The 26268-nt window shown below is 42.7% G+C and overlaps 18 protein-coding genes across 18 annotated transcripts; 8 read left to right on the top strand and 10 right to left on the bottom strand.

The window, feature by feature from the left end:
• Positions 1–414: 414 nt before the first annotated feature.
• On the bottom strand, positions 415–657 carry SS1G_02759 (predicted protein; the record flags this gene model as incomplete). The annotated part of the gene is made up of 2 exons (XM_001596489.1): positions 415–530; positions 573–657. The coding sequence occupies 2 exons, from the start codon at positions 655–657 to the stop codon at positions 415–417; spliced, it is 201 nt and encodes a 66-aa protein (XP_001596539.1).
• Positions 658–1130: 473 nt separating this feature from the next.
• SS1G_02758 (hypothetical protein) lies at positions 1131–3397 on the bottom strand (the record flags this gene model as incomplete). Its single annotated transcript, XM_001596488.1, has 4 exons — positions 1131–1155; positions 1207–1848; positions 1902–2584; positions 2642–3397. 4 exons carry the CDS (start codon positions 3395–3397, stop codon positions 1131–1133), a joined length of 2106 nt encoding a protein of 701 aa, XP_001596538.1.
• Positions 3398–4015: 618 nt separating this feature from the next.
• SS1G_02757 (predicted protein) lies at positions 4016–4165 on the top strand (the record flags this gene model as incomplete). Its single annotated transcript, XM_001596487.1, has 1 exon — positions 4016–4165. One exon carries the CDS (start codon positions 4016–4018, stop codon positions 4163–4165), a length of 150 nt encoding a protein of 49 aa, XP_001596537.1.
• A 663-nt stretch (positions 4166–4828) lies between these two features.
• SS1G_02756 (hypothetical protein) lies at positions 4829–5548 on the bottom strand (the record flags this gene model as incomplete). Its single annotated transcript, XM_001596486.1, has 1 exon — positions 4829–5548. The coding sequence occupies one exon, from the start codon at positions 5546–5548 to the stop codon at positions 4829–4831; it is 720 nt and encodes a 239-aa protein (XP_001596536.1).
• A 430-nt stretch (positions 5549–5978) lies between these two features.
• On the top strand, positions 5979–6535 carry SS1G_02755 (predicted protein; the record flags this gene model as incomplete). Its single annotated transcript, XM_001596485.1, has 2 exons — positions 5979–6052; positions 6388–6535. 2 exons carry the CDS (start codon positions 5979–5981, stop codon positions 6533–6535), a joined length of 222 nt encoding a protein of 73 aa, XP_001596535.1.
• Positions 6536–6868: 333 nt separating this feature from the next.
• Positions 6869–6958, top strand: SS1G_02754 (predicted protein; the record flags this gene model as incomplete). The annotated part of the gene is made up of 1 exon (XM_001596484.1): positions 6869–6958. One exon carries the CDS (start codon positions 6869–6871, stop codon positions 6956–6958), a length of 90 nt encoding a protein of 29 aa, XP_001596534.1.
• Positions 6959–7161: 203 nt separating this feature from the next.
• Positions 7162–7448, bottom strand: SS1G_02753 (hypothetical protein; the record flags this gene model as incomplete). The annotated part of the gene is made up of 2 exons (XM_001596483.1): positions 7162–7185; positions 7239–7448. 2 exons carry the CDS (start codon positions 7446–7448, stop codon positions 7162–7164), a joined length of 234 nt encoding a protein of 77 aa, XP_001596533.1.
• A 646-nt stretch (positions 7449–8094) lies between these two features.
• Positions 8095–8466, bottom strand: SS1G_02752 (predicted protein; the record flags this gene model as incomplete). Its single annotated transcript, XM_001596482.1, has 1 exon — positions 8095–8466. One exon carries the CDS (start codon positions 8464–8466, stop codon positions 8095–8097), a length of 372 nt encoding a protein of 123 aa, XP_001596532.1.
• An 860-nt stretch (positions 8467–9326) lies between these two features.
• SS1G_02751 (hypothetical protein) lies at positions 9327–11069 on the top strand (the record flags this gene model as incomplete). The annotated part of the gene is made up of 2 exons (XM_001596481.1): positions 9327–9826; positions 9875–11069. The coding sequence occupies 2 exons, from the start codon at positions 9327–9329 to the stop codon at positions 11067–11069; spliced, it is 1695 nt and encodes a 564-aa protein (XP_001596531.1).
• A 1148-nt stretch (positions 11070–12217) lies between these two features.
• SS1G_02750 (predicted protein) lies at positions 12218–12766 on the bottom strand (the record flags this gene model as incomplete). Its single annotated transcript, XM_001596480.1, has 1 exon — positions 12218–12766. One exon carries the CDS (start codon positions 12764–12766, stop codon positions 12218–12220), a length of 549 nt encoding a protein of 182 aa, XP_001596530.1.
• Positions 12767–13316: 550 nt separating this feature from the next.
• SS1G_02749 (predicted protein) lies at positions 13317–14348 on the top strand (the record flags this gene model as incomplete). The annotated part of the gene is made up of 1 exon (XM_001596479.1): positions 13317–14348. The coding sequence occupies one exon, from the start codon at positions 13317–13319 to the stop codon at positions 14346–14348; it is 1032 nt and encodes a 343-aa protein (XP_001596529.1).
• Positions 14349–14701: 353 nt separating this feature from the next.
• SS1G_02748 (predicted protein) lies at positions 14702–15743 on the bottom strand (the record flags this gene model as incomplete). The annotated part of the gene is made up of 3 exons (XM_001596478.1): positions 14702–15228; positions 15390–15591; positions 15651–15743. 3 exons carry the CDS (start codon positions 15741–15743, stop codon positions 14702–14704), a joined length of 822 nt encoding a protein of 273 aa, XP_001596528.1.
• Positions 15744–16164: 421 nt separating this feature from the next.
• On the bottom strand, positions 16165–16782 carry SS1G_02747 (predicted protein; the record flags this gene model as incomplete). Its single annotated transcript, XM_001596477.1, has 3 exons — positions 16165–16412; positions 16468–16690; positions 16741–16782. 3 exons carry the CDS (start codon positions 16780–16782, stop codon positions 16165–16167), a joined length of 513 nt encoding a protein of 170 aa, XP_001596527.1.
• Positions 16783–17238: 456 nt separating this feature from the next.
• Positions 17239–18023, top strand: SS1G_02746 (predicted protein; the record flags this gene model as incomplete). Its single annotated transcript, XM_001596476.1, has 3 exons — positions 17239–17379; positions 17432–17561; positions 17611–18023. 3 exons carry the CDS (start codon positions 17239–17241, stop codon positions 18021–18023), a joined length of 684 nt encoding a protein of 227 aa, XP_001596526.1.
• Positions 18024–18805: 782 nt separating this feature from the next.
• On the top strand, positions 18806–19748 carry SS1G_02745 (predicted protein; the record flags this gene model as incomplete). Its single annotated transcript, XM_001596475.1, has 2 exons — positions 18806–18808; positions 19155–19748. 2 exons carry the CDS (start codon positions 18806–18808, stop codon positions 19746–19748), a joined length of 597 nt encoding a protein of 198 aa, XP_001596525.1.
• A 614-nt stretch (positions 19749–20362) lies between these two features.
• On the bottom strand, positions 20363–22030 carry SS1G_02744 (hypothetical protein; the record flags this gene model as incomplete). The annotated part of the gene is made up of 1 exon (XM_001596474.1): positions 20363–22030. The coding sequence occupies one exon, from the start codon at positions 22028–22030 to the stop codon at positions 20363–20365; it is 1668 nt and encodes a 555-aa protein (XP_001596524.1).
• A 1492-nt stretch (positions 22031–23522) lies between these two features.
• Positions 23523–23636, top strand: SS1G_02743 (predicted protein; the record flags this gene model as incomplete). The annotated part of the gene is made up of 1 exon (XM_001596473.1): positions 23523–23636. One exon carries the CDS (start codon positions 23523–23525, stop codon positions 23634–23636), a length of 114 nt encoding a protein of 37 aa, XP_001596523.1.
• Positions 23637–24130: 494 nt separating this feature from the next.
• SS1G_02742 (predicted protein) lies at positions 24131–25753 on the bottom strand (the record flags this gene model as incomplete). Its single annotated transcript, XM_001596472.1, has 1 exon — positions 24131–25753. The coding sequence occupies one exon, from the start codon at positions 25751–25753 to the stop codon at positions 24131–24133; it is 1623 nt and encodes a 540-aa protein (XP_001596522.1).
• Between the last annotated feature and the right edge of the window lie 515 nt (positions 25754–26268).

Below are 26268 nucleotides of genomic sequence, written 5' to 3'. Positions count from 1 at the left end.
AATAGAATCAGAGCAATCATATTTGTGATTGGTTCACGGAATTGCTGCATCTTGCATAAGGGTTTTACCCCACAATACGGGCTTCCCCGTAACACGGAATCTGATATATCAAACTGGTAGGGCTGGCGTAGATTGGCGATAAACAAAGTTCTTCGAACATCAATTTGCTTTACATGGTAGCTCAATGACCGAGGTATTCTATTAGTGCTGCTAAGCTGTATGATATATGAACCTGTGATCCCGGATAATGGACTCTTAAAGATTTTACCCGCAGGCGGCGTGCTTCTCCCCACCAAACGACAGTTTATACTCCATCATTCATGAGCCGTAATTCTCGGCATTTTAGCCAGCCCTCCTGTCTTCCTCTATCTCTTACTAGTCAGGGGTCGTCAAAATGAGTGACCTGTCATTGATTCATCGCACCACAGAGTGAACGGCTCTCGACTCATTCAAGTGTCCCATACTAACACCATTAATCAAGCCACTGTCAAGCACTGCCAAATCCCTCAGTATAGTTGCATAACTTTTAGCTGGTAGTGATAAGATCTATAATAGATCTAGAAAAGTTCTACAGCGAGACAAGTTGCCTCCACTGCGGTGGGGCCAAATTGCTGAGGACGATTTGGTTGTGGCTAGGGTTGGTACCAAAGCCGGCATGATAGGTTATTGCAAATAAAAGAGATTCAATCGATTGCTTCCGTAGATAATATCTAGTAAGCTAATCGGTTTGATATTGTAGTTGACAGGTCGAAAGTGCTTCAATAAGAATAAGTGATGATTCAGGATGTTCAGCATGACTTTTTAAATGCGGTTTTATCCAACCAGTCGCAACATTTTGTTGTCTCGCTTATCCCAGAATGTCCATGTGTAGACTTTTAGCCGCATGCCTGCGCGCTAATTCGAAATTGTGTTCCCGTAATATTTCGATCAAAAACGACCTTCAAGGTGATATTTCTAGTCGATTGATCTAGATGATATTCTTTGAAAGTAATGTAGGCACAGCGCGTGGTTTAGAACTATATATCAATAGACAGGATCTAGATAATCACTAAACGTGGCACTGGAAGGTGCCACAAAATCTCAACCTTCAATAATTGAGCAACAAATTCGTACATAAAATAAGCATTTTATTATCGCATGCCAAAATATTCGAACCTATTCATACATCAGTTTTTACGTCTCACCTACCGGAGAACTTAGACTTACCAGTCTGCGACGTCAAGAGTATTAGGAATCATTTGTTGGAAATCCGGTTGTATCCACGTGGTCATCGGCTCATTTAGTATGTAATTCATGTCCCCTGAAAAGGTAGGATCCTGGTATTGAACAGTTTGATGTACTGAATTCGGTATTGTACCAGTAGGGCATATAGCATCAGGGATGTAAAATTCGTTTTCATGGTGCATTGATGGAGCGGGCTGATGTTTGGCTTGTGGCGCGGGTGGCACATTAGTACAGGAGATACCGTCGTTATTACTACCTGACTTTTGACCTTTTTTAGGACTACCTATGCCCGTACCTGATATAAAACCCAGAGTTGCTTTTTGGTGTGCAAGCAAGGAATGCGTAAGTGGAAGACTGTTTTCTTTGGATTCTCCAATTGATTTCGATCCATGTAAAGGATTTCCAACGAAGCCAACGGGCACTTTATAATTTTCGAATCCTGCCGCCTTCAGAATGCTTTCGAAAAGACCTTGAACCATTTTAGCGACTAGCCATATATCAGAAAGTTTCTCCAGAGCAGACATGCAGATGGAAACTCTTTTACGCGCTTCGGTTATTTCGAATGACGAATGAATCTGTAGCTCATAGATGTGCATGATCAAGGCCGACAGTAAAGAATATATTCTAAAATGCGTTAGCAATCACCCTAATTCTGCTTGGCACGGATTTTACTATACAAGAATGGAGGAGCATGCCTCAGTTCGTTCCGTGAAATCATATGTTCTACGATTGAAGTCATTGCTCTTGCAGATTGAAAAGCAGCGTGTTGTGAAACATCGAGCTTCTCCCGGAGTTCCGATGAAGATTTAACGGATGGCAAATATGCTCGATACAAAAGACACCTTGTAGTATGGTAGACCAAACACAGATAAGAGGACCAGAAATTATTATTGCTGGAGGGATTCCATCGGATCTGCCTTGGGCAATTTTGAAGCCACTCATTCAGAGCTTGATCACAATTTTGGAGTATGACCGAGTCGTTGCCCTGCTTCTTGGATCGTAAAGAGTAATGTTGAAAGAGTATCTCGTCCATGATCTGGCATATTTTCACATATTGAAGAAAGAATTGCACTCGTATTTCAACTCCAGGTTCAGTGTGATCATCGGCAAAATCTTCTTCTCGAATCATTTCTATATCGGAATCTTCCATATTGATGTGTGCCGGGCGTCCAAGTGCGGTTGCTACTGATTGATCTCTGATGTACAAGGTCCACCATATCCTTTTCCAAAGCCTTTTATCAGCTGGACTGAGACGAGAACCACTTGGACTACGATGCATTCCAAAACCTTGAGCAATAGTGGTCGCGAGTCCATTCCAGTAGAAAACGTTTTTTGTAACAACGCCTGGCTCCTCCCAATACTATTATTGAATTAGCATTTCCTTTTCTTGTATGAATACTAGGTACCATAAACGCACCCATCCTAAATGAATAAGTGCCTGGACTACGATAACTCTATCTTCCTCATAATCAGCATCATATAGGGCTTTTGCTCTTTTATAAAATAGTGTCGCAGCGGGAATGGGAGAACCACTGGCATCTAGTAGCATGGATGTGGTACAAACTCTAGATCCAGCCAACAAGACTGCCTGCATTAATAATAAGGGGGGTGGATTGTCAAGGTCATGCCATCTTTGCATGAACCACGATTTATTAATGATTGGAATAACCGGAGCTACCCATTTAAAGTATGCGTCAATCAATTCCTCACATAAATCTCTAGGTGGGAGTTGTAGTGCACCTCGCTTTTCAAGGATATCCATCTCTTCCGCATTCATTTTCGTAGCCATGTATTGATTAGCGGCGTCCTGCGGCAAGGGATAGTGTACAGCGTTGGTCGTGCCATAATAATCTTGCATGAGAATTGCCAAAGATGATTTTTCGTGCAAGTACGCCACTTTCCCAGGGTTTTCAATTGCAGATGACGAGACTGGTGGGCTTATTAATTTGGCGTATTGTTTGGTACTATCTGGTTGTTGCTTAATATGCTCGTCAGCCTGAAGAATCAGAGAAGCAAAATCGTTGTGATTTGATGCCACTGGTTGAGGAAGCCCCATATCTCCATTTCCTTTGCTGTCACGCTTGTCGTCGCCATTGTCACTTGGATGATTGTGCTGTTTGGCTCTGCATTTATGTAAGAATACAGCCGTGTAGAGCAGACTAGCTTCGAACATATCTGGACTGAACAAATACTGACATTAATAGAGCGGACCTCTTTCGTCCATTATCGGACGTTCCCCCCCTGCTCGAGTTCTTCTTTCGCGGAGGTATACTGCAGTCGAGAAAGAATGCCTCACAGTTCGTACATGGAATTCCGCGGGATCCAGCGTCGCATCGCACCTTGATAGTGTTAATGATATAGTTTGAAGTATCTTTGAATGCGCGGATTCATACTCTTCGCGAATGGCACATCTATTGATACGAGTCACGTCAGTATCGGTTATCATCTGGAGGATATATTTCTGATGGCACTTACCCCGCATGCTCGACCAGCCCGAGGTCTTGATTGATCTGTCAGCAACCTAATGTGAAGCAAGCTTTAACAATTGAGCCCTACCTTCGAAAGGTCCGCCGACATGGCAGTGGGGTTGGCTTTGTCTTGATATTCTTTGCTTGATCTTCCGCTTCACTATGATTCCCCATGTACGCATTTTTCGAATCGAAGCTTTGGGGTTTAGGAGCAAGCTGGAGATCTGTCGGGTGATTCATCGTCGAAAAGATCGTTCTCGAAGACACAACCTAGAGGAATTCTCTTGATATGTTGTCATTATGGATAAGATCCTCAATTGACAATGGCAATATACGGCCAACATGGGGATCCTAGTATAACTTTTAGTGCTTTGTTAGGGGACGATTTTAGTGTGAGGCGTGGGAGTAAGAAGGGCCAAGCCTTAAAACCCCCGGGCATCATGCATATCCCGGAAATTCATGGAGTACAGTAGTCTTGGTAAGAGAACAAAATATCGCGTGGGCACCGAGGCTCTATAAATGAATGTGAAGATCATTTTCTGGAGTTTGTTGTGTGCATCGAATGAAGGATATCGCAAGATCAAGGGTGCGGAAACTTTCCGGTGCGATTGTTGCAAAAGAGTGGTGGATCTAAAAACGGATTGTTCCGCGGCGACTCAATATTGTTGCATAGTTCTACGAGTACTGTAAGACTTATATCACTGCACGAAATATCATTATCATTAGACATTTTACTCGTGTAGGTTATTTTGACTAATCCCAGTTCTCATCCGCAATTCTCTCCTTTACCATCAACCGCACATGTTATATTTTGCATCATCATCGTACTCCATTAGTCTACTGGCTTCTCCATCCCAGCTGTTCCACATATAACTCAGCCTCGAAAGAGAGACTCATTTGATACAATTGCTTCCACTATCTCCCAACATGTTGCTTGGGTGTCAATAGCAGGGTGACCCGTCTCAAGTAGAAATGCAACAAGGTCTTAATAATCAAATCTCAACATGAATGAAGTCTCGACCTGAGGTTTGGATTAATTGATATTAACTGGGTATCTAAGTAGACTGTCTATAGAGGTATCGAAAGCCATAGGTAAAAGAAGCTAAAGGCAGGGAGGAAAGAAAAGTAGTACGCCATCAATAAATCTGCAAAGATTTCCCATTCCCCCCAACCGAAATCTTACTCTGTCTCCCTCCAATAGCCGTTCTCGCATCTGTCGTCGAAGGATGCACTGCGCATTGTTCCTGGACTCCCCCTCCATTTCCATACTCATCCCCATCACTCTGATGCGCGTAAGTCGTCGGCCTATTCATTTCCGTAGTATCCCTAGCAACAGCATATTGATCAAACACTTCCTTGATCAAAGCGTCCACCTCTGCCTCACTCATCGTTTCTCCCCATCCAACTGCTAGCCTAGTATCACATTCTTCGATAAAGTCTTGAACTTTCCGCATCTCGAATTCGTCTTTGCGTAATCGGTCGGGTAATCCTTGACTCTTCAGTATTCCAAGAACTCCAGCTAAACAACTGTTGGCAACACCCAGTACAGTAACGGTCTGCGGATGTGTCTTTGATAGCTCGCCAAAGGAAGCGAGAACGCCACCGATGACGAGCTGAGAGAGAATAGAACAATAGTACACGCCCTCGATTAAGTGGTATTGTAAAGAGAACGTGCGTTGCTGAGAAAGAACGGACTTGTAAACCCCATAGGCATTTTTACGTAGACCTTCCAAATCGGAGGGTGGAGAATCGGTCGATGAGGCTATAGGAACATTGATGCCGATTGCAAGACGAAATCTGAGAAGTGCGGGCGAAATGGATAGGGTTGAGGATGAGGAGGGTGATTGAAAGCGCATGGGAGTATGTTCAGATAAGAGAGGAACGTTTTCTGAAGCCATTTTGGACACTCTTTTACGACACATACTGCGTTTATCCAAGGATTTATTTATACTTGATGATTTACTGAGGCAAAAATAGATATATGGAGCTTTCATTTATCCTGCCTTACTCTCATTGATAACGATGGAGAAATAAGGTTCACGCGACTACATCATGATTGAGTCTCAGAACGTGGTCGCGATCAAGGTGGTCCACCTTCTTTAGTATTGTGGAGGAATTCATGGCCCTCACTTCTCTATCAAAAGATAGCCTCCTGATGTCCTGGTCTGATATCAATAGAACCAAGACATTCAAAAAGTGGATGTTGATATGAAGTATTTCTATGGTTGTATTGGAGGGGTCGTGACGAATCAAGGCCTAGACAAGCCTATATTACAGCTCCGGCAAATGCCGACCAAGGTCACGGTTAATCCTAACCACTCAAATACTTTCTTTCTCCTTCAGGGTATGCAGAGTACGGAGTATATGCAACGATGTACCACGAGACGCTGAGCTTTCCACATGAAATTATCATATCTACCTTATGATTAGATAGTACCACTATATCACAACGATCACAAGTTAAGACATCTTATCATATACTTCGAAATGACCATTCTATAGACCTTTAGACTCAGTCTTGTTCCAAAACTTACACCACTCATATGACCTTGTTTACTGCCTTTGTAAAAGTGGCCATTTTTTAGACTCCACCATGGAAACACATCATTCGCAATCGTAATATCTTATTTCATGGAGCTTAACGGTATATCGAAAGCCTGGTAGTTAATGGAGATTAATCCATGAATGGATTCAGGACGGAAAGGGGTAAGGTAGGATATGATGATAATGATGTTGGACTTGAACGTGGGGTTTACGCTGTGGATGGTTTTGTTAGGGTTGGGATTATGGAATGGATTGGGGATTTGGGATTGATGATTGAATGGATAGATATTGTGTTGTAGTGGTTAATGTATTATGTATGATCTTGTCTATGCTAAGGATTAGACAAATTCCACGGGTTGGATTCGAAGGTTAATAGGAAGGCATAGTATTGCTGGAAAACATTTGATGGTGAGCTCGAAGTGTGAGATATAAACGTGACATAAATCTTCACGGCTAGATGAGAATAGGCTATGTTACGGTAGTGTGGTCAATAGATATCATATCATTTAGTAACTACAGGCCGCCAGTATCTTTGACATCCATTTAGTTCATCACTCTGCGCATGCGTAATACCGTTCTTAAGCCAGCCTTGTCTTCATATCGTGAGTCCTTGCCCGATCCGAGAAACCAAGATGTCTAAAGCTACTGCCAGTATGGAACGCGATGGAACAACCCTGTCAATCCATGAGGGGTTCGAAACTTTGAAATTCTCCGCCAATTAGCACCTGCAAGCAAAGAAAAACTGCCAAAATGCTTCATGTTTCTTGTCAAAACCTCCTCATCGTCATGGCAGCCACCGAAAAGGTCCAGTGGGAAGTCAAAATCTCCATTTATACTTTCCTCAAGAGCGTAGTTGCGTAACAGAGGTAGAGTATGAGCATGGTAATCAGTAAAGATACAAACACGAAAAAGCGATTCTGATCGGTTACAAACGACTGTGGTTGAAGAACTGGATAATAAGTCAGTGATCTGGTCTCGAGTGGATGATTTACAGAGACGAACTGGATGGCCAAGTTTACCTCCTAGAGACGGACACTGCATCACCCCATCAGGCTCATCAACCAGGTGTACAATAACTGATTCCCAAGTGGGACTGGGCTTCTTGTAGTTTTTCCAAGGAAACAACTGCGCAAGCAGACATTTTGACCCCACTTCCTTCGTCCATACATTACGAGACCTCATGATGTACATTTGCCAGAGATAGATGCACATTTTGCTTCTTAACTGCCGTGACTATTCGTGTTTGTTCTGCTTTGAAGTGGTCAGCATCCTGAAGTTATCAGAGCCACTCGATGATTATAAAAAGACTTCTTACAATTTTTATGAGATTGCTTCTGAGATTGGTGTTATCGAAGGTGTTCAGGTCCAGAGTTAAGGTATTGAAGTTTCCTAGATAGTATCTATCATTCATGGGTACCAACACTGGAACTTCTCGATCGAACTTGGGTGTACGGTGCTGAAAGAAATGGTGTGGTAATTCAGATTCATCGGCAGTTAAGACACATTCACTCACTGATGAATGAATGATTTGAGGTGACGAAAGCTTTTAATGACTCAGTTGGTGTTTGTGATACTCTCGTCTGTAACATTTTGCCGTTTTATTTGCCTCGATATATCTTCAGGCCTTGTGAATGGCTCTTCCTATTTACAGGAAATAACGCCAAACTGCGGGCCATATTATGAGTCAACATAAGAGCCAAGGCAGCTGCGTTATACTTCGAAGCGTGGCTGTTATCTAGACAAGTAGCATTGCGGGAATCTATACGAGTCGACTATTGAACCAACAACCTCCGCTAAAGCCCCCTTGATTATCGCATTTTCCTTGAATGCGCTCATAATCCCAAGATGATTTTTCCGGCTACAGATCCACCCTATCATTTGCTTGTTTCGTGCCTTCTTTCATGACGAGTGCATCGCGGCTGTTGCCCTTGACACCAACCTTCATATCCCTGGATTTGTTATCTTCTTTCCAATCATAACCAACTCTCTCGACCTGTTCCCAGTCATCTTTTGCTAGATCACCGTCTGGTGGTTCTACCGTCTCCCATTCACCGTTGGATCGAACCCAGACAATCTTATCGAAACATGCTGGACAGATAAGACCTCCTTCAGTATGCACTTCGACTTTACCAGTACAGGTTCGATGATCTTGTGTATATAGGGCACACCTCGTTCGTCGGAGAGGACGATGATGGCAGTTGATATAGGTGGAGAAGTACGTAGTGCACATATCGTCGCTATTTGGGTGTCGCAGGATGTTTGAATGATTGTAAATCTCTTCCTTAGGGTGATACTTCAGCAAGATGATGACGATGACGGTCACGAACGGGCGTCAAAGTCAATCTGAGCGCGAAGTCGCAAAACGAAGGTAATGCATCCAATATATGTATGTCGCATCCAAAAACCAATCCTTCGTAGATTTATTAGTTTTGTTTGGTATCTGTCCAAAAGTAGCAAGATGCTGAATAACGAAAATGGTTTAATTGGGTTATTGCAATAGCAACTGAAGGTACGGGTTTCTGGTTCAGCACACTTAAGTAATGTGATTACATTATGCATGTGACCATTTAGCACTCATGACATGATGTATAGTATGGTTGGTAATTATGACCAAAGTTTACCAAGTAGAGGGAGGCGTCGATGGTGATAATAATGACGATATTTTGACTATTCTCAGGTAAAAACAATGATGAAAAAATGAGGTTGGAGTTCTGAAGGAAGTGAAATGACAAGTGAAGAATGGAGTGAAATGACGAGTGAAGGATGAAGAAGTTGAAGTCCGTGCTATATGATGCATATCTTATCTTGTTTCTTATCTGATTACGGTTACCCTTACATTAGGTAGGTACCTTACGCTAAGGATAATTATGGGGATGCAGAAACAGAAAACGCGCCAACGCGCCAACGCGTGAATGAGCGGGCGGCCGCTAGTTCATCTTGACAACCTCGGTCAATGTTTCGGGGAAACTGAGTACTTGTCGAACATTCGGGATTTGCCCATTTCAATCGATTTCATTTATAGTTAGATATCTCATTCATCAGTTTCAATAAGGAAGGTGCGCCTCGGGTAGCCATTTGTACTTATTGACAATGGCAGACGAACCTTCTTTGCCACGATTGATAAGAGACAATACATCTTCTACCTTTGCCAAAACAAACTTGTCGCGAAAACGCGTCCGCGGTTCACCTCCCCCTGATTCAAGCGACCCTCCAATATTTTCTAGCGACGACGACCCTTCGGTAGAGAAATACACACAGAAGCGACGGAAGCAAAGATTCAGAGGTCCATGGTTCGATCAACAACTAGCTTCCGATTCTGCCCTTGAGGATGAACCTTTAGATCGCAAAGTTCCAATCAGAAACAAAAGAACGTTTAGTAAAAAGGTGGATAGCGGAGTATTTATGGGAAGTGATGGTACGGACTTTGAAGACATAGAGATGGATAAGGGGAAGAAGTTATCGCCAGCGGACCATGTTCCTGTGCCATCACCACTAAAGTCAAGAATCGCTATCAACACTCCACGAGATGTTCATGCCCAGAGGAAGATTGAGAAGTGCCTTGAAGATGGAGAAGAGTATATTGATTTATCGTAGGTGAAGACTATCTTGCATTGGCAGTTCAAGCTAACCATAATCAGCCGCATGGCCCTTGATCATCTTGAAAACTCTACGATACGTCCTTTGAAAAGTTTCGTCAAAACCGCGCGTACTCACTCCGCTTTGAATGACACAACCACTCATGTTTATGACGGTTTCGAGCCTTCTTTAAGAATCATCCTCTCAGGAAACACTCTCACTAAACTTCCTGCAGAGTTGTTCAACCTAAATCGATTAGTTTTCCTGAGTTTACGAAGTAATGAATTACAGGAGATACCACCTGCCATTGGAAAACTGAAACTTTTAGAGGACTTGAATATTGCTTATAACAAGTTGGGATATCTGCCTTATGAGATTCTTGATCTTCTTGTCCGGGGGGGAACATTATATGACTTTCAATTACATCCGAATCCATTCTACTTGCCGATGGCAAGACTTAAGGGCGGTGAGAATGGTGCAACTCATTTTGAGATCGATCTCCAACGCAAGCGGCCATGGCCATTGATGAATCAACCATTTCCCCCTCCAGAATACGTTGTAACTTTACATGGGGATCCTAATATGCCCGGTCCTATAAACCACCAGTGGCATCAACGTACTCCTATTTCAGGAAGACCAATCTCAGGCGAGAAATGTTCCTTAGCATATCAATGCAGAACAGAAGTCAGATTTCTTAATACTTTTGGACAGTGTATAAAAGGCCCTATGTTTCCTTCAGATCCTCAATGGAAAGACGCTGAAGGGCACGTCCAATTGCCCGTCGCAGATATAAATGATATCCCAGAGCCTCCTGAAGTCCAATCACGCGTTCCGAGCTTGATCGAAAAAGCTTTGCAGTCTTGCATTCGAAGTCCTGAATTTCTACGTCTCGAATCTTATCTGGAATGTATACCTCCTAGCATGCCTTCTCTACTTCGAAGAGCGGAGAATGTTCATTATTCTGGTCCTACACTATGTACTATCTGTGACCGCAGCTTCGTTGTTCCGCGAACTGAATGGATAGAATGGTGGGAGATTGAAAAGGTATCGAAAAAGGATCGGTTGGATGCGGTGACCAATGCTGCAAACCCACGCGTGGAGAATGAGAGGGATACTGTTGAGAAGTTGGTGCCCTTGATTCGTAGGGGTTGCAGTTGGTTATGTCTGCCACCAGTATTTTCCGATGATTCGCCTCAACCGTCCCACGGAGAAGACGAAAATGTCGAAAATGAGATAAGTGTGGCCACTAATGTTTGATTTTTATGCTCTCCATCATTACGGCGATAGTAGTCGCTGATTTGTATAAATTGTACAAAAATTGCATACTGGCAGCAGGCGTCGGGTACGGTGGGGCATTTGCTTTGTATTTATATTAGATGGTCTAGCTCGAAGGCTTGAGCTTAACAGCATGTTCAGGTTGACCCCTTGGTAAATGGATCAATTCAGCGTACATATATTTCAAATGCGATGTTTTTTTTTCGCGGATTCACTTTTTTACGACTGCATTCAGTGAGGCTTAATGTTTATTTTCACATGACCTGCTGTCTCTAGTGATTTAGAAACGATGGGTTGTGTATCGGATGCAATGCATTGACTTTATGGTTCCATGAAGCTCTTGGAGCCCGGTGGATCATAATGGATATTCCTAGTGATAACCACCTCTTTCTCCTAGTGCCTCACTTCCTTTCTAGATGCCTCATTGGCAACTTTGAGTTATCCCTACCAGGTTCTTAGTGCTTTTAGAGCACCATTTCTTCCATTTATTCCTTTGGTGGATTTTGGTTGTTTTAAATGAATGGAAGTCCAGCTGCTCGTTCTGGGACTTTCCTTCATGGTGTTTGGGTATTGAAGCTGTCTTGCGTCTACTTATTCTACGACTTAGATGTTTAGCGTGCCAAGTGCCGGACGGATCATAACGAGTCTTCCGGATTTCGCACAACAATTCCCATAGTCATTTGTGAAGTCAGAGGTATACTATTTCTTTGCCGTAATTGGTAGCCATCGAGCTGAAGTGTTTGAACAATTTTAAGTACTGGCCGCAGCTAAGCTATTTCTGGTATGTGCTGAATCATCTAAATGATCTAGAACAGGCAGAAAGATTACGGCTCATGTGGTCATGTTGCGATAGATGGTACTTATTAAGTGTAGCATAGCTCGCGCTGCTGAAGTATAGTGAGTATGAGGGATTCCTATAGCCTTGTTTTCTTTTTTTGGTGAAGAAATTGTCCCATCCATCACTGTATTTCCGGTCGCGGAGGTTGCTGAAAAGTTACTGAAAAGAAATTTTCTGCGTAATGCAACGCGTAAATATAGATTGTTTGCAAGTGCAGTGTCTCAAACCACCAGATATCCTGATGTAAGCCATGCCAGCATCGAAATTATCCCAATTCATTTCCCATCAAAAGTCAAGGAGCAATAGTGACTAAAGTCGCAACCCAATCCTTCATACGATCATATCCATTCATATAACCCTCCACATAATACTGCTTAAACAGCATATCCTCATCAGCAAACTCCAAACGAATCCTCACATAGACCCACGCAAAATTTCCCACATCATCATCATTTCTCTCCCATCCCAAAGTAACCCATTTATCCTCAACCTCAAGCACCAAACCCGCAAGACGAAACTGCGGACATCGATCTTCCATTCTAGCAGCACTGCATAATTCTACCGCATCATCCACTTCAAAAGCAGTTCGCGTCCAATTTTTGCCTTCGTTGATGGAGAGGTGTCCGTGTAACATGTATCCCATGCCGATTTCGAGTTCGGCTTCGCCACGTCCGAGTAGAATGTTTTCGTCTTTCGGCCAGTGGGGAACTTCGAATTTGTAGGCCCATGGTTGCCCTTGGTGGATGCTTATGTCTTCGCCGTTGTAGATATCGATTAGTGTGGCGTTTACGACCATGGCGATGTTTGTGTCGTCGTTTTTGTTGTATATGACATCGTCCATAGTGGATGTGGGAAGGTGAACTGTAAGTTGTTTTTGGAAGGTTTGTTGCTTGGGATGGTTACTATAGTTGACGTATTGCAAGGTAAAGATTTTTGTGACACTCTTTTCATCTCTTGGTGAAGTTCGGTTTTTTTTTGTTTGTGTTGAATTAGGCAAGGATAAGGATTCACTGTTTTTCTACTCTAAGCTAGAGCTGTCGTTTATAATAGAGAAGTTTCTATGGTAAATAATCCCTATCCGAAAAAACTTTAGATCTTCAGTTATTCACAGAATACCAAAATAATTTAAAGCGAGGAATTTTTCAAAATTAACATATTCACATCATAAGCAATGCCAAATTATATCTCTAAAAGTTAATCATAATGAAACTAAGCACTGCCAAAGACCCCTACGTCTCTATAAAAGCGCACTTCCTGTCGTCGTATACCGCCCAACTTTCATACTTCTACCCATCTCCAAATATACCCTCAATCTTCCCAAAATCCACAAATCCAACCTAAATCTTCCATTTCCCACATCTATCATTCAACTATAAACATCTCGATCCAACATGTCTTCACAACCACCACCGAATGGTCCCGGTCGCGGTGTAAGCCAACTGTATCCCACACCTCCAGTCCTTGGCATGGTATCACAAGCACCTCCTGCCGATACACCTGCACATGATGTGAGCCAGCTTTATGCATCCACTAGTACTTCTCATGCCCAGACTCTCAAAACTCCTTCTAAAGCACCATCGGCTACTGCTTCAAGTCAGTCTCGTCAGTTAGCAGTTAGAGCTTCTCAGGTTCAGCCTCAGCAGGCATCTGTACGAGTCTCACAGGCTCCGTATAATCAGGCAACAGCCAGAGCGTCTCATGCTGCGACGCTAAGAGGTGCGTCGAAAGCGCCGTCTCATCAACCGTCTGTTAAACCTTCTCATGCAGCGACTCTTAGAGGTCCGTCTCAAGCCCCACCCCATCAACCATCTATCAAACCTTCACATGCCGCTGCTCTCAGAGGTCCCTCTCAAGCCCCACTCCCTCAAACATCAACTCGTGTCGCAAGCCAGTATCATACCACATCTTCTCGAATGCCAAATGGCCAAGCCTCCATCAGTGCAAATAACGGTGCCACAGAGCTTAGACATGATGTTTCCCAGCTGCCAACAATTATGTTACAAGCTCCATTTGATCACAAGACATTAATCCAACGCGACACCACCCTAATCGCTCAACCCACGCTTCTCCAACGCGACGCATCTAAAATGCCATTCTCCACGCCAACCATAAAAGAAGCCAGCAAAGCCCCCACCATCACCCCCTCTCAAAAATTCCAAAACCTCTCCAGCGTCCGAAGTATCCTACACTTACCCGTCGATATACAAATGGGCCAGTCGACAAAGCACGATCAACGAAATGAAAGGACCCGAGCGCAAAGCTCAAGAACGAGTGGTCCTTGGGCAAACTCGGACAATTGGATACTGGATGTCCGCAGAATTATGGATGGTCTCGTCAGAGCGATGGTTATATTTGTGATGGGGGAAGTCACTATATTACGGATTTGTTATTGGCGGAAGGTATGGGTGGTATGTTTGTGGTGAAGGATAAACATCATTGGCAGGATCGGAGTCAGGGGCCGTATTATTGGGCTGGGAAGAATGATCAGGGTAAGAATCTTTTTATGAAGGTTACGGATCCGAAAATGGGATAGGATGGGATAGGCATTTTGTGGTTGGGTATAGCTTAAGCTGAGGTCTTAGAATGGTTGGGCTTGCATTGGGTAATCGATGTGTTTACTATTTTTCTGCTGCTGAATTGATGTGTGATTAAATATGAAAGTTCACAACTTTGCGATAGTATAAGTGATTCATTCTTCTTCAAGCTAGCTGCAAAATTACAAATGCCATTCTATTGCTTTTTTTTCTACCTGAATCTTCGAAGATATGTAACATTCTTACTGGGGATCTAATTTCGGGTCTGAAGTGAAGAATTTTATCGGAACACTCTGAAAACCATACGTTTTGAAATCCACGCTTTCTTCCTCCAACTTCTGCACCTTCTCTCCAAGTCTAATATTTTCACTCTTCAATCTCTTAATTTCTTCTTCCAGCAGCTCTGCACTAGAGTTATCCGTCTTCTCTAAAAGCACAAGCGTTGGCATACTTTCCCCGCATGTGTTTGAGGAATCATTTTCCGCTTCCGATATATCTACTCCAATCATGACCATAGTCTCGAAAGTGCGCTTCAACTCCATTTCTAGCTCATTCAACTGATCTTTGGACGTCTTCACTCCCCCCTGTAATCTCAACATCTCTTCCTCTAGCGTATGTATACTTTCTACCTTCACCTTCGCCATCCTCCTCCTCAGGTCTTGAATCTCGACTGAAAATATCCTACTTAAAATTTCTCTAAATACTCGAAAATGACATGCGAGATCGTGTCGGACTCCTGGTGAGAGTGGTAGGTGATTTGAGATTTCCACTGCGGTATATTAGCCATAGGATATTGATAATGAGAATTCTGGTGTGTGTAGATCACCTGCATATTGTCCTCGAACAGTGCTCTCAACAATCGTACATTCAGCGCATTTCTTGCCAGAGTCTCGATGGCCATCGTGCGGTACAAATAAAACGTGTCCGTACTGGGTGTAGAGACAACATTTACACTGGCATTTTGCTGGCTGGGCAATATCGCATTTGGTCGAGGCGAGACATTTTTGCAAGAGTTTGACTGAGGCGCCATTTTAGTTTGCGTTTCTTTTCTTCCACATTGAAGACTTGATAGCTTACATTCGAGGTCTCTCGACTCTTGACCAAGCTCCAGAGCAATGGGAACAGTTAATTTCTGAGGCGTGATTTTAGCATCATAAGTTCAATATTAGACCGAAGTGACTTGGTACTCACATTCTCAAAATCATCATTCTTAATTTCTGTAAACTTCTGCTTTTTTGATGGATGCTCTTCATGTACCTCTGGAATATCACTCCTCAAATCCATTTTGGACATCGTAGAATTCTAATTCAAGTAGCGAGCGACATGCAGATGAACTCCCTCAAAAATGACAAACAACCGATCCCTAAGATGAAATTCTAAAATCACAATCAACAACGCGTTCGTTTACTTCAGAAGAGGAAAATACTTAGTTTTCGTGTTTTGAAACAATTCCATGGATCTCTGCATGGGAGGATTTGCGGCGCCAATCAATAACGGCCAAGGAGAGCCGAGTTGAGCCTGCTGCAAGCCTTTGTGCAACTGTGGATCTTCAGGGTCCATCTGGACCGTGAAATTAAATACAAAATTATGAGTCAGCTTATTTCTGATGTCAACAGATATTCAGCCTAGGTAATAGATCGCCTTTTTTGTTGAGAAATAGTATTCCAGCCCTATGATATTGTAAAGAGGTGGATTTTAGATCACACTACTTGGATGGCCGCGCACTGCAACTTTTCAGTATGTTTCTACAAGCCTCAAGCCAAGTATCTTTGTCCCTGGCATCCAATTCGCCATTCTCAACTTCTTCTAAAAGCACCTGCACATCATTCATTGTCCCTCTAAGTCTTCGGACCTCACAGTTCAACTCTTCGCTCTCGATGATCAAGCTCTCAATTTCTCTCAAAGTACTTCTCTTCACGGCGTCTCGAAATCTGAACTTTAACTCATCCTGTGCTGCACCATAGTTAGTGTGATCAAGTCGTGTGTATTGAGAGGAGATTTAACTCACAAATTTGCCCACCCCAATCACTAAAGCCCTGCTCTATTTCGTCGTCCATCTCCTTAGAGATGTATTTGAGTTTCTTCGGTTCGACTTTTTCTGCATCATTTGTCTCTTTGTCAACCATTGAATCATAATCGCGATTACGCTTTTCTTCCTCAAGCTTATGAGAAGATTCCGGAATCAATGGATCGGAGTACTCTGGAATCTCTCGTTGACTCTTATTATTCGCCTATTCTCCTTTAGTATTTGCTATAAAATTCCATGGATCATTTACCTTACTCGTTTCTTTGCATTGATGCGACTACCTTTCACCTCAGCCATCGAAATATTGCCTTCAGTAAGTAGTCTTCCGAATGGTATGATATGTCTCGCACAATACCCACAACCAAGTTTAATTTCTGTGCAAGTACAAGCTTGTTGAAGGTTCCATGGCATTCGGATTGACAATCGATTTTCCTACCCAGAATTGTGAAGTTAAAGATTAAAGGATCACATTAACATTAAAATCTGACTAGGAAATTAAACAATGGATTCGCAGATGATTACTTTTTAGATCTACAGTGTCATTATGCTTTACAAAACAAAAGCAAAGTTTGAGTACTGAGTCATTATGAGTTATATGTAGGATTCCGAGCGAATTGCAACCAAAAGAAATTGCTTTTTCCTAGGCACCATCCATGAGGCACAGTTCATGCTCGTCTACCCCGCTGAAATCTTTTGTATTAATTTCACCAAGTCGCCAAGGTCCAGTTTTCTGTTCAATCCAGCGGTTTGAAAATGGCTACCTGCGGCGGGATAGATCACGAAAATGAGCGTGAGGAGAAGGGTGTCAAAAGTGAGAAGAAAAGAAAGTACAGGTCTCCCAAAGAAATTAAACCTAAGACCGAAAGTAGAGATGATGATTTCTACTCGGATGAGGTGAGAATCCTTTTCGATGAAGTAATAAGAGTGCTAACCCTTTTGTTCATAGGAAGAATATCCTCAAGTCCCGAGTCTTCTTTCGACGGGCACAGGCAGATCTAATTATGGAAGCAACACCTTCATGAAGAGTGACAGTGAAGACAACGCACAATTCAAGAAAGCCAAATTCACAGTTACAAGTATGTATTCTATTCTTAACATGGGAAACTTCCCTCGCTGACCATGTAGAATTCCCACAAAGAGAAGTTTGTGCCGTCGTTAAACCATCTTCCAACCTCCGTCAACACGAACATGAAAGAGGTCTCCCAAAGAGACTTGACGAGTTGAAGACAGCGATCGAGAATCTCTCCGAATATTGGGATGTAATTATGAGATGCGATGAGATCTCCAGGGTAGATGCCTTGCACGAGCAAATCGAAAAGAGAGATGAAGAAATTTCGACATTAAAGGATAAGGTTATGACTGTTGATGCCTTGCATAAGGCAGTGCAAGAGAAAGATGCTATTATTTCGGAATTGAGGGATGCCAATGGAAGGTTGCAAAGAGATTTTGGACAGCACGCTGGTAAGGTTAAAGCGTTTGAGGAGTGGAAGAGTTTTATGAAGTCAACTTTGCATCTTGAAGCTTCTGTGAAGAAGTGATCTTAGAAGCAGGTTACTGGGAAGTGGTGGACATGGAGGAAAGTTAAGGAAGTTAAAAAAAAATCCAATCTATGTCTTTTCCCTAATTTCAATTCTGTATGACTCAGTATGGCTGTGAATATTGCGAAGAAAGAAAGATATGATGATGAAATCTCATAAATGAGTATCTACTTGTCTTACTTGTCATTCGTGATCATCAATGACCCTTCGGCATAACTTTTCACTCAGACTTTTGGAAACAAGAGACTTTGACTGTGTACAAGGTGCTGTAGACAAGCCAACCACAAAACGAAAGGATGCCATTTTGTTTAGTTTCAACAATAGCGGCTTCTATTGATGCAGAAGTCAAAATGACTCGATTTTGACATCACATTCAAGCAAGGTAGATAATTTGGATGCAGATATTCTTGGGATTGCCAAAGGGAATGAGACCAGAAACACTTGTCCTATGGATAAAATAGAAGATAACGTGAACTCATAATACTTTAGTATCAGCAGTTGAAATTTCCAAGAGATACTCGGAAGTATGGGTTGAAGTAACAACACTTGTTAGATTTTGATATGAGAAGCAGCCGATCATAACGTGGCTCCGCTATTGCTAGCAATCTTGTCTATTTGTTCGAACAACCAAATGCGAAAAATTATTGAGGTGAATTCAATATTATTATGAAGCCCGAGTACATGGACGGCAAGAGATGCGAATGAGGGTGGCGTGGTGATTTAACCAAAACATTTGAAGAAGATTTTGAGGTTGACCCATGATTACTAATACTGAGCTACTGATGGTAAGTCTTAGGTCATCTACAGGCTCTTTCTTCCCCATTTTTCTCAAATTACAGGTATTGGAGCCCGAATTATAGGCGCTGCAAACTGATTGATATCCTACCATTCAAACCATCTCCGAACATTGAGACACAGAAATGAAAAATGCCCAGAAATCATGTCCCACAAATGACGGCCCCTACGTCCTGGACCGTCCTTCACATTCCAATTGACAGGAACCTCTCAGACAGTAAAACGGTCGAAGGCAAAATATGGGTTGAAATCATCAAACCACTCACCAAAGAATCTCAGCCTGGATTTGAGCACGGAGTCTGGGGACGACTGATCGAGCGACCCGGATAAGTATAGCTTGTCACTGCTTGGGAAACTTTTGAAGCTATACAGCACTTTGAGCAATCGGATGTTGATAAAGAACAATTGAACGCGATGAGAGAGCTTTCGGAAGGAAGAGAACCAATCATCATGCATGCCGGACTGTCGGACGACTTTTGGAATATGTTGACGGATTACACTGGGATTATGGATTTTTATTTTCCAGGAGAGATAGATGATGAAGCGAAGCAATGGGTAGAAAGTCTGAGGGGGTTGGTTTATTTCTTTGCTCCTGGGAAGAAGTCCGGGAAAAGTGCATACAGTGGAAGAGCGACAAAGGGATGGGTGGATGAATTAGCTGAGTTTGAAGGAAAGCAAGCAAGAGTTATGAGATATATGCATTACTGGAATAGTAAAGCAGGGGAAGAGGAGTTCAAAGCCGGATCAGGATTCATAACAGAAGCAGGAGAGTCGAAGAACATATTCACTGATTGGGTGGAAGGTTTGAACGCCGAAGGAATGCTGGGAATGAAAGAAGTTCATTGCAGATTCGAGACTATTCCTTGGAAATTCTGGGAGTACACATCCCATGAGGAGAGAGAAATGGCGGAAGTGGATGTGGAGAAGTAAATGATGTCACGTAAGGGCTCGTCTTGTGAGAGTGTGCGATAATTTAGTACATATTGTATTCTTATGACGCTAAATATCATTGCAGCGGCCTCTCATACAGTGACTATCTATAAAATCTCAACATTCCATGACAAGAACTGAAATTCTGATCTTACAACATTTATCCCGAACAGAACAGCATTGTAAATTCTCGCCGGCAGCGTTGAAGGCTATCTTAGACTTTATCTAGTGGTATTTTAGTCCATGTGAGAATGTTACGTGATTGTCAATGTCGATAGCGATGGCTAATTTGACATTCGCGATTCTTCCCTTTTCCTTTGTTGCAGGTGCTGTTAAATTTACGGCCATTGTCGTTGAAGCCGCGTCATATCACCGTTCAATATCAAAAGCTTGATATAACATCACAATTCTCACACACATAACAATGCCACTTTCCTAATCACTGCCGCTTCCTGACCCCAATCAGAGTTTGATCGGTTCGCTTTCAAGTAGTCCGCATTCCTCAGCGTTCTTCTCTTCTAGCTACGGAGGCGGTCTCATAGTGTAAGCTACATTTAAGTTTGAAGTTCATTTATCATGCTAGTACAAATTCTTCTCTTTGAGGCCTACCTTCATCAGCCAAAATCATCGCTTCCCCATCCATTAATCCATGGACATATGCTGGGCCAAGCAAAAATATACTCGGACTTGTCTTTCGACTTCTCAGTGATCTTACGTAATACAACTGGAATTTTAGCGCCTTTTAAAACCACGACAAAGTCGCTTTTACGAACATGTGATGGCGCCAAGCAATAAAGGCCATTCTCTGTGATAAGAAAGTCTCTTTGCTCTAATTCTCCCTTAAGGTCAAAATATGGCAGTTCATCTGCCGTAATGTCTCCCCGTTTCCACGAGTCAAAAGCGGAGCCGTAGCTTGCATATTCATCTTCATTAAGACGACGCGTTGGGTAACGAACACAGTCGCTCAAAAGAGTTCTCCAAAATGCTTGGAAACCATTTTCGGCTCTCGATAAAATGCTGGGGGTGTACATTAATGTTTCGGACACCTTGAGCTCGTCCGGGATCCAGTCTGCAGTTAATTCCCAACCATGCATTGTGTACGATCGATTGACTTCGCCTAGGTTAACACCTTCCACGATCAGTCGATCTTTATCTGTCACATTACAAGGAACATTGCATTCTAGCCCCCCAGCTTTGAATATTCCTCTTTGGGAAAAGATTAAGGGGACGGGCCAGCGTTGTTCAAGGTCAGGAACCCACGATGGTACGGCATATGTAATGTCTTCTTCGAGGAAGTAATGTCTCCAACGGCTCTGGCACAGAATATCAAGATTCTGGACATGGTTAATATGAGCTGCAGCAAACTTTGTGAACACAGTCATCTTGGCTGCCAAATAATCTGGTTTCAATTCCAAGGGGTTTGAAGTGAGCGCCAGGAGAGCGAATAATTTATCTTTTGGATCAGTCGAATAAGTTTTCTGGAACCTCGCAAGAACATCCAATAAATCCGAGTCTTTTCCTGTTTTGATGCTCCTCGTAATAAGTCTTTGATGTTGTATAGCTTGAACTACTGAAAATACTACCTCGCAACTTGGGATCGAGACATCGTAGCTGTTAGTGAGTGTCTCATCGAAGGCGCCCGGAAATTTATCCGCGGTAAAGAAAAGTTTTTCCAAAGAATTCCAAGGAAGTGTGTAATGTCCCACAATCAGGACAGGGTTTGGTGCATATGCTATTTCCTGCATGATCCATACTCTCTCCCATAAATCCGCGAAAAGAAACACCGCCTTTAGACAATAAAAGTGGTGGTCATCCGCCATACGTGCCGGTTCCATAAGTTCCTCAGCTACCTTTTTTATATCTTCGTTCAGTCTTTGCACCATAGTGTGATTATCCTCAGGTTCGTATTGCTCTTCAGCTGCCCTATGTTTGGATAATAAGCGGTCGACCATCCTCATCCCAAGATCCATTACTACGTTTCCCTGTCCTAGCCATAACAGATATGTCCAACATCTACTGTAAGTATCCTTCATAAAAGTCACTTGATGACCTCTTTCTATGGGATCCCGCTGATTAATACAAATAGCATCAACCCAAAGCACCCGAACTTCTAAAAGATCCCTGAGATATCGCAGGGTCTTTTTCAAGTTTAACGTAACCTGGAAGGTTTCTCCATTTACAATTATTGCATTTGTGACTTTTGGGTCACCCCAAACATAAGATAACGCCTCATATCGTGGAGGATTTCTGATAGTAGAAGTGAAGATCGAACATTCGGGCATGAAAGCAAAGTCCTGTGAGGGTTTGAGATTTAGAAGCCGAAATTCTTCTTTCTCGCGACTAAGTGCATCGTATGAGAGTGTGTTCTGGCTGGATTCCATTTCTTGTTCCTCGCTTGTATGATATTTCAAAAGAAGGGAGAAGTAAACAACACAATGTTTTGAAGTGATGGATGTTAAGTTCTTTCCGCTGAATCCTGGCCAGCGAGAAGAAGTGGGGTGCGGGGCATGGCTGTGGCCATGGGTTCGCCCAAATATTCAAAATATACCCAATCATCTTGCATGTAACGACAAGGATTGTTAGGTACAGTCTTAGAGTACTTAGACCCAATGGTCGGGGCTGGAGATCGTGATGGAAGTGGGGATTTTCAGTCAGAAAAAAACACGTACGACCCTGATAACCTTAAAGTTGTTTGATCTCGATTTTGAAGCACAGCAACATTAGATAGTAAAACTACTGCCGTTTCTTTCTAATTTACTGGGATGCTATTGGAGACCCAAAAGATTACTTAAAGTAGAAGTTGATGCAGTATATTCTCAAAAGCCCTAAAAACTCGGCTTATCTAACAGCCGTAGCGATTTTCATTGATCCGAAAGATAGCATGGGATCATCCATGAGCCACAATGTTATTAACTGAGTAATGCGAGGGAGCTCATGGATAATCATCAGCCGATTTTCCACAAGTCAAATGGATCAATTCATGGAACAGAGTCAATGATGTTGGCAAATCATTATCTAGATCTGCAAGCACAGTTTTCGCCGACGTAGAAGCCATCGCAATAGCTATACTTTCATACGGTCCGAAATCCGTGCTAAACGCTAAATGCATCCGGACGGACAAAAAAGTAACGACATCTTGATAGAGGTTTGTATTCGTAAGACCAAATCAGAGTTCTTTAGGCGAAAGCGATTTTCCTCTACACCACGAAGGCGGCCTTTATCTTGATGACGTAGTCGTGGAGAGCAGAGGACTAGTATGCGTATTGAGCTCGGTCGGGAGATTTTTCCTGTTGCATATGCATGTCTTTGACCGGGCTGTCTGTGATGGTATCGACTGGGCCGACGAAAGTGCGGAGGTTGGCTTACTTTGTAGAGTCTTTGGGGTCGGGAATTGGCTTTCCAGTAGGGCAAATGAGGGCATGAGTGAGCGAAGATGGTGCAAATTGCGGTACACCGACTGCTTACGTGCTGACGAAAGTGACTTCCCAAACTCAGCCACTTCCTACTCAGAGCCGAATTACAGAACATTACCCCTCCATAATCTCATCCATTATAATTTCCTTTGCCTCTTCAGCATACTCTTTCACAGATTTCATTACTTGGAGACAGTGAAATTTTGTCGGATTAGATATCATCTACCCTATCGGGATCATTATCAAAGTCGACATGTATTGCATCTACTGACGTTTCCGCTGGATCCACGTATACTGCCAAATGTACCAGTGGTCCAATATCCTCGAGCTCAACTTGCACACCACCACAAGTGGAACCACAATGACTGTATCTTGCAAGCCTACTAGCTCAATTTGTACTCCATCGACAAAGATCGTGAGCGGTAAAGTGACAGTCGCTTCTTGTACTCAAGCCTCCGTAAAACTCGCTTCGTAGAATACGCATAACGTGGAGCAAAATTGAGTCACAGCTACAGCATTTAATCCTGCGAATGCTAGTATTGTGGCTTCAGGAATTGAGGCTCTTCCTTACCAGGGGATCAGTATCGGTGATCATTCAACAGAGACCAGCGGAATAGCATCATCATTTGGAAGTAATTTCCAAAACAACCCCGACTTCCCAGACGACATTTTCTACTTCGAAGGTTCCATTATCGACCAGAACGGCCATCGAAAGATCAGAGCTTTATCTCTGAAGTGTACGAGTCTTCTCGTTTTATTCTCAAGTAAATAATTTTGCGTTTTATGTCTAGGTCCGTCAGTAACCGAATCAAGAATGTGGGAGTTTTTTGTCGATGTATAGGATTTCTGCGTACAAAAATCTAGAATTGCTTCATGAAAACTTAATATGTGTATTAGTTCTGCTGGACTCCGGCAGAACCTAACGAGCCACTTGTGTTTTATTGAAAATGGCAAGTGTGGCCTGAAACTTTAATATGCCTTTGAACAAAACCAGCATGCCTTCCCGCCAATATTGAATTTTTGTAAATCGCCGTCGATTATATGACCCTTGTAAGCGCAAGCTTTACGTAATGTCTTGAAAACCATCGTCGGAATAGACATTCCAATCTTGTGAAGAGCCTCAATTTGATTTTCATGTTCAAGAGTCAGAGAAGAAGCTGGTGCAGAAACAATCATAAAAGGAGTTCTTTTGCTGACATCTTGTATTCCAAAATCAAGAGCATGAAGCGAATCAAGCGGTTGGTTATCGTCACTCACTACGATGATGTCCGTTGACTTCAATTCATTCTTAATACAAGCAAGATAAGCTATTCCTTCATTCATCGGAACCGTCTGACTCATCATGAGTCTCATAAAGTCAGCCCAGACTGTTCTTTGATAATTGCTCTGCTTTCGCAGAATCATCTTGTGCTCTTTTCGAGAATCAACGGCTCTTGTAGCGTGATAGTAGTTTGCTTTCAAAATCTGTGCAATGGCAAGACGCTGCTTCCAAGTGTATCTCCCCCCACCAAATGCTGCCACAAGCCGTGAAGCTAATTGCCAATTACCGTTTGCGAACAGAATTATTGTTATATCTCGAAGAAGACCACCATTTTCATCTCGACAAACCTTACCTAAGCGCCTTACTATGTGACAGGAACCAGCCCAGCGACCGGATATATTTATGCTTCCGTTCTGAATGGTGACTTGGCCACTTTTGATATTTATTGTATCTAGCCCCGAATACTGTGAAGCCTTGTGGCGTGTCTTGAAAGTCGGCATTAAACAATTCTTACTTCTAGATTCAGACAGAACAGGGGGAAGAAACACCCAGCGATGATGTTCTTGACGTATTGCCTCTTCCCACCAAAGAGCCCAGACATTATCCTGGCCAAAGACGATTCCTGGTTGTATGACTACTCCGGAGGCTGCCATTGCACCATAAACCTCATCGTCGGGAAAGGAAGCGGTACGATTTCCCAACAGTTCCATAACACGAGTTCGATCGATTTTGCCGGCTCCAGCATTCACCATCCCTGTGTAAAATTCATAAATTTTAGCATATTTCCCACCTGTTGCTTCCCTGATGTCGAAGACATCACATAGGTCCGGCAATGCATTGAAAAGTACATCGTCTATTCGGAGACATACACTTTCTTTGCCGAGCCACACAATCTGCTGAGCAAGAATATACTCCTGTAGTGTCCAAATTCGATCTGCCCACCGAGTTCTCGTGAATAATTCGAGACAATCCATTCCATCGATGATCTTCTGTCGCCCATCACCATAGGCCCAGTACTCCGACATGGATTCTGTGTACTCTTCCTCCATAGATATTGCGATGGCTTCATCTAGATCCTTGGTGAGTTGATCCAAGTAATCTTGTGTCATCCAATTTGGAAAATCACAAGTTGTGACAATCACCACCACTTCCGCATTCCCATATATGTCACCCATTAGAGGTATTTGGCGTTTCTTATCTTCTTCATCATTTTGATCAATGCAAATGGTGTCGATCCAGCAATACTTGATGTCAGGAAAGAGTTTGCGGACGGAAGTCTCGATCATGATTCCACCTAATGTGTTTTTATACTCGGTGTGTATTGCAAACATGTTGTCGGACCACGCATGGGAAGCTGCAAGATAAGACGGCATCGAACTAATTGCATATGGCTCAAGTGCCCCAGAGTCCATGTTAATCAACTTAGTTCGCGTCATGTTTGGAGTTTACCGTTGTTCTAGATGCGTCCTGCCAACACGCATCGTCGTTAGAGTAGCGCTTCCAGTGACGATTACCTCAATCTCGATCCGATCATCTTTGAAATTGAATTTAAATTAGAGATTAATTATAGACTTGAAGATCAAAAGTATGCACGCGCACTAAATCCTGTCATGATATATCAGTGCAAAATGCGTGATACTCATATAAATAGCAGAGCCGAACACCGAGGTGCGTGCATGGATTTCGGGGTTCGTAAATATTCCGTGCACGAAGCTTAGACTTAGAACTAAACATCCCCGGATTGTCCTTGACAACCTCATTGATCTGATCAAAATTTATCATCATCACATACATTACGGTAATGATTTATTCGACACTTATGAAACTTTAGGATTGAACTCAATAT

Source organism: Sclerotinia sclerotiorum, genomic scaffold (genome assembly GCF_000146945.2).
Source record: "Sclerotinia sclerotiorum 1980 UF-70 scaffold_3 genomic scaffold, whole genome shotgun sequence".
In the NCBI taxonomy this organism is placed as follows: domain Eukaryota; kingdom Fungi; phylum Ascomycota; class Leotiomycetes; order Helotiales; family Sclerotiniaceae; genus Sclerotinia; species Sclerotinia sclerotiorum.
The sequence above is the reverse complement of the archived record's forward strand: the minus strand, read 5'-3'. Positions and strand labels throughout refer to the sequence as shown.